This window comes from Vigna angularis, chromosome 7 (genome assembly GCF_016808095.1).
Source record: "Vigna angularis cultivar LongXiaoDou No.4 chromosome 7, ASM1680809v1, whole genome shotgun sequence".
In the NCBI taxonomy this organism is placed as follows: domain Eukaryota; kingdom Viridiplantae; phylum Streptophyta; class Magnoliopsida; order Fabales; family Fabaceae; genus Vigna; species Vigna angularis.
In genome coordinates, this window is record NC_068976.1 from 27,150,495 (window position 1) to 27,162,193 (window position 11,699).

An 11,699-nucleotide genomic window follows, 5' to 3' on the forward strand; every position below is an offset into this window, starting at 1 on the left:
AAAAGAGGAACGCTAACCATAGTCTATCACTATGAAATATTGTGTCATTGATTGAATTTAACATGGCCAAGATTGAAGCATTTACAATATTTGGTTGAACAGACGGTTTTATTGTGGGTAATAGAAAGAGTGGAGTTTAGTGGTGTGAGAGGTTTAGTTGTTATTTTTAAAGCTGAAAAAATTATGTTAAACATCAAATAGTTTCCATTTACCTTCAAAATTCTAAGAATGAAAATAAGTCGAAGGTTGAGGATACATTACAGTTAGAATTTATAGTCAATACTAAATTCAGGCTAAGTTTATTTCCGGTTGCTCTATTTTTAAGTCGATCCTCTGTAGTTTCTATAATATTTTAAAAATTCTTTATTTAGTCTCTTCAAGCAAACACTGTTAGAAACTATGCTTAGTTGATTAATGAATAACAAATTACTTAGGTGGTGTTTTATTTTTGTTTTATATTCTTATTATAATCCCTCTTATATATTCACGGAATTACGGGTGCGCGGTGGCTACTATCTAATTTGTATAGGAAACAAAATGGATTTAATTTAAGTTATTTAACCTTCTGCCGGCCATTAGTACTAACGTCCATTCCCACCACACGCCAAATTTCAGTGTCCTCTTTACTAAAGGCTTTTGAAACCAAAACACAAATTTACACTTACAAGATTGTAGAAACATTGTGAGGTACGAAGCTAAGAACATTGTAGGCGTTGTGTACATTCCAAAGATTTCATCCAATCCAATTGTTCACTATAAATTTAGCACTTCCCTCGCATTTTCTAGTCGTCTCAGAACGGATAGCTTCAAAATAAAGCAAAGAACTCAAATTTGTAGAAGATAACATGTCCAAGGGTGACAAGGTTGAGGTTTTGGACTTTTGGGCTAGCCCATTTTGTGGTAGAGTGAAAATTGCTTTGGAAGAGAAAGGGGTGAACCATGTAGCCAGTGAAGAGGATGTGTTTGGGGCAAAGAGTGAACTTCTCCTGAAGTCAAATCCCATTCATCAAAGAGTTCCTGTGCTCTTGCACAATGGCAAACCCCTTGCTGAATCTGCTATCATAGTTAGTTACATTGATGAAGTCTGGCCTTCCAAATCCCTGCTTCCATCTAGTGCTTATGATCGTGCCCAATCCAGATTCTGGGTTGATTACATCGACAAAAAGGTTGGTTGCCTCATTCTCAATCACTAAACAGGCTATCAGTTTATGCTAATTTTATGCCAAAGGTAAAGAGGTACAGGTTCGTGTAACAGTCCCATTTCACTTAAAAATTGAAGCTTAGAACAGTTTAAATTAAAACGTAGAATTTAAGCATAATTCGGTCTCAAAACTAACTTTTAATATTTTGTAGTCACTTATATAATTTTGATGACTTTATATGTAATTGATGTGAGACTTTTAACATAAAATTGACATAATTTCATACTCAAGTCAGCTTTAGAGTCTGTGTTTCATCACAGTTTTGCTCTTAAAGTGGAAGAAAATTATTTAAACTGTTTTATATCTTAACTTAAATAATGTGAGACTATTGTATGGGGTAAGAATAAGTTCTAACAATAAATAATATAACTTTCAAGATAGTAAGCCAAGGCTAATCCATATGTAATTTACTCTTATTTCAAGTCTGGAACATTTTGACCAGTAACTGCTTGGTTTTGAAATTTCTATATATTTAAATTTATGCTCACTATCTTTAGTTTAAGATGATATGGTTTGTGGATTTGGTTACTTTGAATTGAAACGTGTAGTATACTTGGACAGTAAAGTTTTAACAGTGTAATATTTACATGTCATTTGATATTTGTTTTGCTTACATCTAAATTGTGATAATGAGTTGTTCTGTTTACAAGAGATTGAAATAAGTAGATTTATGTATGCATATATGATTATGGATGGTTACTTGTATGCATGGAAGGTGTTTGAAACTGGGAGGAGCATATGGGCAAGCAATGGAGAAGAGAGAAAAGTGGGGACTAGGGACTTCATTGAAGTTTTGAAGCATCTTGAGGAAGCTCTTGGGGAGAAGGAGTATTTTGGTGGTGATGCCTTTGGGTATTTGGACATCATAGCCATTCCTCATTCAGCTTGGTTTTTGGCCTATGAGGAGCTTGGGGGCTTCAAAGTTGCAGACCATTCACCAAAGATCTCAGCTTGGATTAAGAGGTGTTTGCAAAGGGAATCTGTTGCCAAAGTTCTGCCAGACCCAGACAAGATCTACCAGTTTGTTCTTCACTTCAGGAAGATGTCAGGGCTTGATTGATGAAACATGAGTGCTTGTTATGGCAGTGAATGGTTATGGCTTGTTCCTGCTTTTTCTCATTGTATTGGAATTTGCTGTTTTAGTATTTAGCCAACTCTCATATATGATGATGGCTTGAATTAAAATAAGGGAAATAAGGAATAATAATTAATAACATCTGGGCATGTATGCTTTTCAACTACATTGGTAATGCTAACAGATGAACTATTTTCCATAATTGTTAGGTTAATATATTGCTCCTTAAACCTTTCTCATATAAATAAAGACATTGAAGATTTTTTATTTTCACCAACAAATAATAATACTTGCTATGTATCAAAGTTCCTTGCTCTCTTTTCTCAATTTCCTTTTGCTACAACAGTTGTGCTAAGATTTAAACTCATGAAAATGACTTTATATAAAGTATTTACTCAGTAAACTGTAATTTCAATGTATCCGACTGATATACTAAAAGAATTGTTGTTGAAAGTCGACTATAAATAAAGTCAATTAAGCTTGATGGTGATTAGACTGGTACTGAAATTCATTTCGAAATTTATAAATACATGTTTGAGGTAATAAGATAGGTGATTTTGAATTTATTACGCAATTATTGTTGAACTTGTAGAACATTTTCTAATTTTGGTATCAAAATACTTTGTGAACGTAACCTCCCAGTTGGACCGAACAAAGTGAAAGACGAATGTGGGTAGAGACAAACATTCAAACATACAAGACTTAGAAGATTTATAACATCGACCTTATAATCAGAACACATAGTATTTCTCACCGAGTCACTATTACTCTCGGATCACCCATTAACGTTTAGTTTTATGCACAAAATATATATATCTGGATGTGAGATTTAAAATTCAATTCTTAACAATTATAGAAATAAGGAGAAAACTAAGAAAAATTCTTAACAATTATAGAAATAAGGAGAAAACTAAGGAAAAATTAATTATAGTCTTATTCTTGCCTAATCCCCATCTTAATTAATTGTTGTTTGATTGATGCAATGATAATTTGGTTTGTTAAGTTTGATTGTACCTTTATTTCCTTATTTTGAATTATGTGCAATTTTAGTTTTTTATTTTCATTTTTATCTCATTTTTTCTTTTTACTTTTTTTCAAAGGAAGTTTCGGTTTTGTCATGATATATTATTTTAAAGATTTCAAATGATTTTTTTCATCAAAATAGATAAATATTTATGAAGAATTTAGAATAAAAAATAATTAAAAAAAATAGAAGATGGTTATTTAGTAAAATTTGAAAATTTTATAAGATGTGATATTACGGAGAAAAATGATTTTTTAAATATATTTTTATGCATACAATGTTTTAATTAGTGTCTTATTTACTAAAATAAGTTTCAATACATTGTATACTCACTTTGTGAAGATCAAAGACAAAATCTTGATGAGAATTTAAAGATTTTATGGAGAAAAAAATTACTGCAAAACTAAATTTGCTTCATTTAAAAATAAAATAACTTAGTTTGTGCCTGAAGTATTACAATTCATCAAATCCAAGCAAGCACAGAATAAAACCTCGATAGTGAAACAAAGAAAACTCTAAACATCTAGTGTTATAAATGCAAAGTAAAATAATAAAACTTTACTTACATATTTTTTCTTCTTTTTAATCTAATTGGTTTACTACTAATGTCAAGAATACATATTTGTTTGCTTTTGTTTTATTCTCGGACTTATTTCACTAATTGAGATAATTAATATTTATTATGTTTTTTTTATTAAATATAACACTTTTGTAAATTTTGTTGCATATTTTTTGAATTCTTTTAAATAGTTTTCATTATTTCCTGTTACATATTATTTTTTGAAAACATTTTTTTCTACTTTTCTCTCCTATCTATTTTCGGGAGTTTATTATTATAATTGTTTTTTAGATTTTAAATTGACATTATACTTACTTTTCAAGTTGAGAAAGATAAATTTAAGATTAAACTCAATTTTATAAAATAATTTAGTAAAATGATATTTGTATTTATCTATAATGTATAATTTTATTTTATTTTTAGTTTATTAAAATCTTCAACGTGATTTTTATTATCTTATACATTGAAATGTTAATATTTCTTTTCTTATTCCCAACGTATATATCATTGACTTTGTTAACCGTGTAGACTAGTTCTCAACTTAATTCAAAGTCTTAACAAGTGAATTTCTTTTGAAAAAGAAAATTTAACACATTTTTTTTGACAATATTTTACAAACTAAGTTATTTTATTTTTAAATCAAGCAAATTTAGTTTTGTCATAATTTGTTTTTCTAATTCGACTAATATCAAGTTTTAACTTGCTATTATCCATTTCATAATTAAGTTTAATTGAGTTGTATTGTTTTCTATACTGTTATAAATATTTTTTCTGTTTATTTTCATATTAAAAATTAAATCTTTTCCGGCAAATCTAAAATTCTAAAAACTGAAAAATAGTAAGAATGTGAATTTAACCTAATCTAATGGATTAAGCCAATATACTTTAATATTATAAAATATAGCACAAGAATTATCAAAATACATAAATAAAGTGTAAAATCCAATTTTTAAATTAATTTTATGAGATACTGTATGCTAATGTATGATGTTACTTTATACTAAATTTGTTAGTTTGCATTATACGAACAATATCCTTTTATAGTGGTAATGATCATGTATAACTTTTAGCTTAAAGTGATTTAAAATATTCTATTAAGTTGCTATGCAAATGTTAATTTTTTAGGTTTGATAAAAAGATTTAATTTTTAATATGAAAATAAACATAAAAAATATTTATAACAGTATAGAAAACAATAGAACTGAATTAAGCTTAATTATATATGGTCATTGAAATGGGTAATAGCAAGTTAAAACATGATATTAGGTTGTTTTATGTTGAATACTCTAATTGACTGAAAACGTCATTCTTATTGGATGGGAGAGTAAGAAGAAAAAGCAAAGAAAGCATAAACTCAAAAAGGAGAAAAGCACCAAATGATGCATTCATGAAAGGGAAAGCATGAGAGAGAGAGAGAGAGAGAGAGAGAGAGAGAGAGAGAAACGTAATTTAATGGAAAAAGCATGAGATAACTTACAAGTCATCATGCCATGCCCAAGTGGATTATTTAATCATTCACGTGGCAAAAGCTGGTCCCACGTGGGTCCCACTTTTAATTTAATTAATTTGTTCTCCATGTGCTCAAACTAATTTTTCCGTCCAGTGTCTTCTCTAATTTTTCTTCTTTATTTTTTTGGTAAATACAGTATTTCTAATTAGAGAGACTATGTATGAAACACTAACTTTTAAATTTCTTTTTATGTTCTTACCTTATGAATTAGCCATAGAGATCCAACATTCAAGATTAATTTGTAATATATAAATAAATTAATTTTTATTTTATAAATTAACTTTATAAAATTAAATTAGACTTAATTTCATCTTTTAATATAATATTTGAATATTTCTTATCAACGGGATGAAATCATGCGTTATATTTTCTCTTCTGATATTAAAAGTAAAATTAATGATATTTATTATTTTATGAATTATAAACCGATTTTATAAAAATAAATTAAACTTAAACACATTTCTTAATTATATGCTCAATTCTTCTTATCCCAACTTAATTAAAAATGTTGGTTTATTAACTATTTGGAATTTTCTTTTTACTATGCTATTAATAGGATGACGTGATTGTTAACTTTTGTGTTCTCACCAGAACTTATTGACCAATTACTTTATTCTTTAATATCCTCAAACTCACTGATCAACTTATTCCTTCTTTCTTCAAGCACGAGTTCACTGGTGAGTTTCAGAAAAAGTTTAAAAAACAAAAAAATGATGAGAAGTGGAGAAGAAAAGGAAAAAAAAAAAGATCACACTATTTTATTGATAAAAAAAATCATAAGATACATAAATCAAAATAGAAAATATTTTAAACACTCAATAAAATATTTTTTATAAATAGAAATTCAATTAAAAATATCCAATAAAATATTTAAAGCTTAATGGATAAATAGTCAGTCGATCAGTACAACAAAGTATAGTATTGACGTGTTTCTTTTTTAGTACAATTAAAAAGTTAGTCTTAAAACAACAATTTTAATTATGTTAGTTTTGTTTAACCTCTATTAATGGTTAATATGATTTAACATGTATTTAGTGTTTAGTAATCTAACACGTATTTATATGAAAAAGTAACATTATTAAGCAATTAACCTTGAAGACAACCACTAAATATATTAATTTTACAAAACAAAAAGTAAAGAATAAAAGACTCCTTTAACATTAATTGCATATTAACGTAATATGTTTTCTTTTAATTAAACTAACAAGATTAAAATTTATATAATAATTCCTTTTTTTATTATACTAAAAATATATATTAATTACCCAGAGTTAATTAAGTACAGCTTTACTATCGTATTTTCTTTTCTGATCAGAATCCTTTAGGCTAATTAAAACTAATTTTAAGATAATATATTTTCAAAGTAATAAAAGCATTATATTAACAAGATTTTAAATTTAGAGAATGATGGACATGCAACAAATGTGAAAGCTAGAACCGTTTGTTCAGTTAAGAACAGCCGTCCTAGGTTGTCTTTTTTTCTAAGTTTCCTTCTTTGGAATACTCCTAGGGTGACATGATGCTGCTATAGTAGCTAGTTGTATGTAGGTGGATAAACTTAGAATCCAAGAAAGAACAACCAAGAAGCATAGGATCAATGGTGCAGAACAAAACAAAATCATATACGTATAATATAATATAATATATTCATAATTAATTAGTCGATATAGGAGTAGTTCAAACTTGATAGGAAAGATAACAGGAATCCATGAATTTGATCAAAAAAACAAATAAAAAGTAGTTAAAAAAGAAAAAGAGATGAAAGGATGACACAACCCTGGGCCCATGCATCAAACTTTTTTTTTCTCCGAATCTTCTCTCTCTTCAATTCTCTTTTTGTCCTCTTTATCAAAACCCCAAGCAAGCCCCACATTCCACCCATCTTTGCCAATCATATCTATATCTCTCTTAGTTTTGTCTTTGGATCTTCTTCTTCCTTCTTAAGGTCTATGTCTCTCTCTATTATAACTCTATATGTTTCTCATCTTTGTGTATCATATGCTTGTGTTAACATGTTGCTTTTCGGTTAATTTTGTGCATGGCAGGGAATTCAAGCTTCTCTATAATCTCTGTTCCAAGTTCTTGAGGATAAGTTAAGAGGAAGAAGAAGGTCCAAAGTATATATAAATGGCACCTGTTTTGCCTCCTGGTTTTAGGTTCCACCCTACTGACGAAGAACTCGTTGCTTATTACCTTAAAAGGAAAATCAATGGCCGAAAGATTGAGCTGGAAATCATTCCAGAAGTTGATCTCTACAAGTGTGAACCATGGGACTTACCAGGTAATCAATTACTTACATGTACTCAGCTTTTACACGTAACATATTCTCATTATATATATCTCATGCATGTCCTAGTACTTGTATTTTTTCTGTGAATAGGGTTTTTCTTGGAGAGATCAAAAGTTGAAAATTCACGATAAGAAAATCCCATGATGAAGCATAAACTTTAACATCATGGGGGAGAAGTTTTTATAAACGATCTCAATTTTTATTTTTGTCTCTTGTAATAATAATGATTTTGTAAAACTTAACATAAAACACTGTTTCTTAAAAAAGTGGCACGCGCTTAGAAGCGATTTGCTTCTGATATTTATTCAGTATGATCAAACACATACTTGCTTTTTTGGTCAAGTATATTTTTCTACTTTATCATAAAATATCTATTGTGATATATGGTGGAATGTACTTAAGAGTTCCAAAGGAGATGGTCCCTTCACCTTTAGGGTTCCTATTGTGATGGTCAAGATTTAGTGACGAGACAATAGTAGATTCCTAAGTCAAAAAGCGTATGCTGAAGAAAAGAATTACATTGTATTCTACACTGTATAATATACATTTATACACTACTCCCATGCAATATACTTTTCTTCACGTTTTCTGACCATTCTCCCATTGCGCTTAGCTTTAATTACCACCTTACGATTTGACGTGATGAGGACGATGAATTGTGAGGAAAATATTAAAAATAATCAACTCATGCTAAAGTTTATACTGGAAGTGCTTGTGAAAATGTTGAAATATTAAGTTTTTAATTTACAGGGAAATCATTGTTACCGGGGAAGGATTTGGAGTGGTATTTCTTTAGCCCTCGTGACAGAAAATACCCAAATGGATCAAGAACAAACCGAGCAACAAAATCTGGGTATTGGAAAGCAACAGGGAAGGATAGAAAGGTAAATTCGAAGGCTCGTTCTGTGGGTATGAAGAAAACCCTAGTTTACTATCGAGGAAGAGCACCCCATGGCTCTCGCACAAATTGGGTTATGCATGAATATCGTCTTGATGAGACAGAATGCGAAACTGCTTCAGGCTTGCAGGTATATTCATCAACACACTCTTATTTCATTTTCACTTTTTTATTTGGATTTGTTTTTCTTCATTCATGGCTTTTAGATGCATTTTATTTGTCTAATAACGATGCATTCTTTTCTTGCTTTATATATATATATATATATATATATATATATATATATATATATATATATATATATATATATATATGATTCTCTTTTGAATATGGGAAAACGTAATTTCAGGATGCATATGCTCTTTGCCGTGTGTTGAAGAAGACTGCAGTGATTCCTCAAAAAGTTGAGGGGCAGTATGTTAATGTTCCCAATGTCAATCAGATTACAAGCGATCAATCATCGAGCATTGAACTATACTCTGAAGGAAGGGGCGAAGATTTAGTAGATAGCTCAAATTATTTTATGTCTGTGGATACTTGTTCACCACACAATGTTGGAACTGAGACTCCTCTCACCATAAGTGGTGGAACGACAATGGATCATGTAAAATGGTCACACTTCTCATCACAAGATTCAATATTTAGTCTTCCAACTTCTTCATATCCTAATTTTGGAGCCATAGCATACCCTCCATCCAAGGTACGTTCACTTAAAACTTTCTGTACAGATATCTGAATATAACTAAAAAAAGCTGATTTATAACTACCACACAACACTCTTTTCAAAGACAAACATACTTTTGAGCTAATTTAACTAATGTTGTCTTTCTCTTAAAATTTGCAGGTGGATATAGCACTAGAGTGTGCAAGGATGCAACATAGGTTTGTTATGCCCCCTTTGGAGGTGGATGACTTCCCTCAAGTTGGAATCTCTGAGCTGAAAATGACACAAGCTTCTAGTTCCATGCAAGGAAGCAGAACTGAAACAGATATCTTACAGGAAATTCTTTCAGTGGCTCAGGCCTCTCAGGAATTAATAAATCAATCCAACAACTCACAGGATTGGTGTGGCAATGATTATTATGCTCCTCGTGATGACGATTTTGCCTTCATGGTTGGCACTAACTACAATCATTCAAATGAAATAATGAGCTCAGTGAGGTATGTTGACAAAGCATGGGAAGATGCAAATACAAGGACAATAGAGATCGGAGATATGGATGAAGAATTTAAGTTGGAGAGGAATGTAGAGAATTTAAGATGGGTCGGAATGTCAAAAGAAGATTTAGAAAAGGTATAGAGTTGTATGCTTATTCAGGTTTCTTTTGTACCTAAATATTACCCATTTAATATTTTATTTCAATGATAAAATATTTAAATTTGACTTAAGGGTAGGTAATATGGCCAAAAACTGATTTATATATCTTAGGGTATTAGTTAGAGGGATTGATATCATATGTTCATGGTGTATGCTATCCCTCGAATTAAAAAAAAAAATCTCATTTTTAAATGTAATATTTTCTCTCTTATTATTAGTTTATTGTTTTAGTAAAATGTTATACTTGAATTAAAACTGGAAAAGACACGGAAAGGAATTTGATTCCTTGCAGAAGCCTCTTGAAATAACATTTGATAATATAGTAAGGATGAATACATTTATATGATTGTTAATGTGATCCATTGTATGCACAGATGGAAGAACAAAATATTGTCCCAATAGAGGATATTTCAAGCTTCCAAACTAAGATGAAAGAAAATGAGGTGCAAGGTATATTTATATGATTGTTAATGTTTTAGTTTGCTTTTCTTCATAAGTATGGTATATAAATGAGCATGTTCTTGCAAACATATCTAATGTTTTAGTAATTGCTAAATGATCAGAATCTGAGCAACACAGTAACATGGAACATAATGGTACTGAAATAAATGATTTCTCATTGGGTTTCATCAATGATGACGATCCTACAGAGAACTTGACAGAAGATGGTAACAAGGATGATTATTCAAGTTCTCCTAGTTTTGAGGTTGTTGAGGAAATAAAGGTTAATCGTGGAATGTTTGTTTCGACTCGTCAAGTGGCGGAGACATTCTTTCAGCAAATGGTTCCTTCACAAACAGTCCAAGTTCAGCTTAATACAGTGATGGCACACAATCATTACGTAGAGAATGCAGAGGCAATGGTGTTGATAATGGAGGACCAAGGGTCTTTAAGGAAGGTTAAGGCCTATGTGATGGGGAAGCTAATAAAGCCATCAATGACAATAGCAAGTGCGATTGTATTCGTCTTTGCACTTGTGCTGATGCACTATGCTTTTATAAAGGGAGAAGTGAAATTTTGGAATGAGACATGTTGCAGTAATAGTGATAACATCATGAAGAAAACGAATCTATCATGTCAGATAATGAATGAGTCAAATGATGTTTGGTTTATTGGTATCAAAAGTGGAAAAGGTTTAAGTGCAGTCTTGAAGAAAATAGGCATTTTTCTGACTATATTCTTTGCTCTTTGTGCCATGTGGGCTAACCATAGTTGATCTCGTGATATTCTTTTAATTTTGTCTCTAACTTAAGAAATTAGTTTGAGAACACCGAATTGTGCTTCTTCCAGTTAGTTAACATTGAAGGCTGATGTATCCATACACACAATTGAATTTTACTTTATTTGGTTAAGACTTAATTGTATTCAATCTTAATTATGAATAGAATGTTCACCATTCTTAAATACTTGAATTTCACCTTTTTGTAAAATTGGTTTAATAATATCTTATCGTGAATTCTTTACGCAATCTAATACAATAGTAATGATATTTAAGTTTAATCTACATATGAAAATAAAATTTTAAGAAAATTAATGTCATATATTTTTTTAATTATTAGTTTTTTTTTGTCTGTAGGGTTCTTTTTCTGCTTCATAATAAATTAGAGAAATTTTCTATTTTTGTTATCCTTCATCCATAACAATGAATATTATTATTTTTTATAAATGTTCAACTTTCTTACAATACGAAAATTAAATTCACACTTGAACAAAATTTTATTATGAAAAACATCTTGAGTTATAATATTTAGTCATAGTTAATTTTCGTCGTTGTGAAGGTAGATATTAAAATTAGTGAGCACTGCAATTGAGTTACGTTCAAA

At 29.8% G+C, this 11,699-nt stretch overlaps 2 protein-coding genes across 4 annotated transcripts; both read left to right on the plus strand.

Moving 5' to 3' along the window:
• Positions 1-386: 386 nt before the first annotated feature.
• Positions 387-2,449, plus strand: LOC108337798 (glutathione S-transferase U19). The gene is made up of 2 exons (XM_017574393.2): positions 387-1,166; positions 1,918-2,449. Exons 1-2 carry the CDS (start codon positions 846-848, stop codon positions 2,260-2,262), a joined length of 666 nt encoding a protein of 221 aa, XP_017429882.1. The 5' UTR covers positions 387-845; the 3' UTR covers positions 2,263-2,449.
• Positions 2,450-7,250: 4,801 nt separating this feature from the next.
• Positions 7,251-11,224, plus strand: LOC108337362 (NAC domain-containing protein 54). 3 transcript variants are annotated; one of them, XM_017573878.2, is made up of 7 exons: positions 7,251-7,315; positions 7,416-7,651; positions 8,411-8,688; positions 8,908-9,258; positions 9,403-9,852; positions 10,251-10,326; positions 10,440-11,223. In XM_017573878.2, exons 2-7 carry the CDS (start codon positions 7,498-7,500, stop codon positions 11,090-11,092), a joined length of 1,962 nt encoding a protein of 653 aa, XP_017429367.1. In that variant the 5' UTR covers positions 7,251-7,315; positions 7,416-7,497; the 3' UTR covers positions 11,093-11,223. The 3 variants fall into 3 exon arrangements, with proteins under 3 accessions (XP_017429367.1, XP_052722635.1, XP_017429368.1); XM_052866675.1 differs by lacking the exon at positions 7,251-7,315 and having other exon boundaries at positions 7,359-7,651; positions 10,527-11,224; XM_017573879.2 differs by lacking the exon at positions 7,251-7,315 and having other exon boundaries at positions 7,359-7,651.
• The last annotated feature ends 475 nt before the right edge of the window (positions 11,225-11,699 follow it).

Coding starts and splice junctions, on each gene's coding strand:
- LOC108337362 (XM_017573878.2), top strand. CDS start 7,498: ATGGCACCTGTTTTGCCTCCTGGTTTTAGGTTCCACCCTACTGACGAA. Junction 7,652..8,410: donor TGAACCATGGGACTTACCAG/GTAATCAATTAC, acceptor TTTAATTTACAG/GGAAATCATTGTTACCGGGG. Junction 9,259..9,402: donor TAGCATACCCTCCATCCAAG/GTACGTTCACTT, acceptor TAAAATTTGCAG/GTGGATATAGCACTAGAGTG.
- LOC108337798 (XM_017574393.2), top strand. CDS start 846: ATGTCCAAGGGTGACAAGGTTGAGGTTTTGGACTTTTGGGCTAGCCCA. Junction 1,167..1,917: donor TTGATTACATCGACAAAAAG/GTTGGTTGCCTC, acceptor TATGCATGGAAG/GTGTTTGAAACTGGGAGGAG.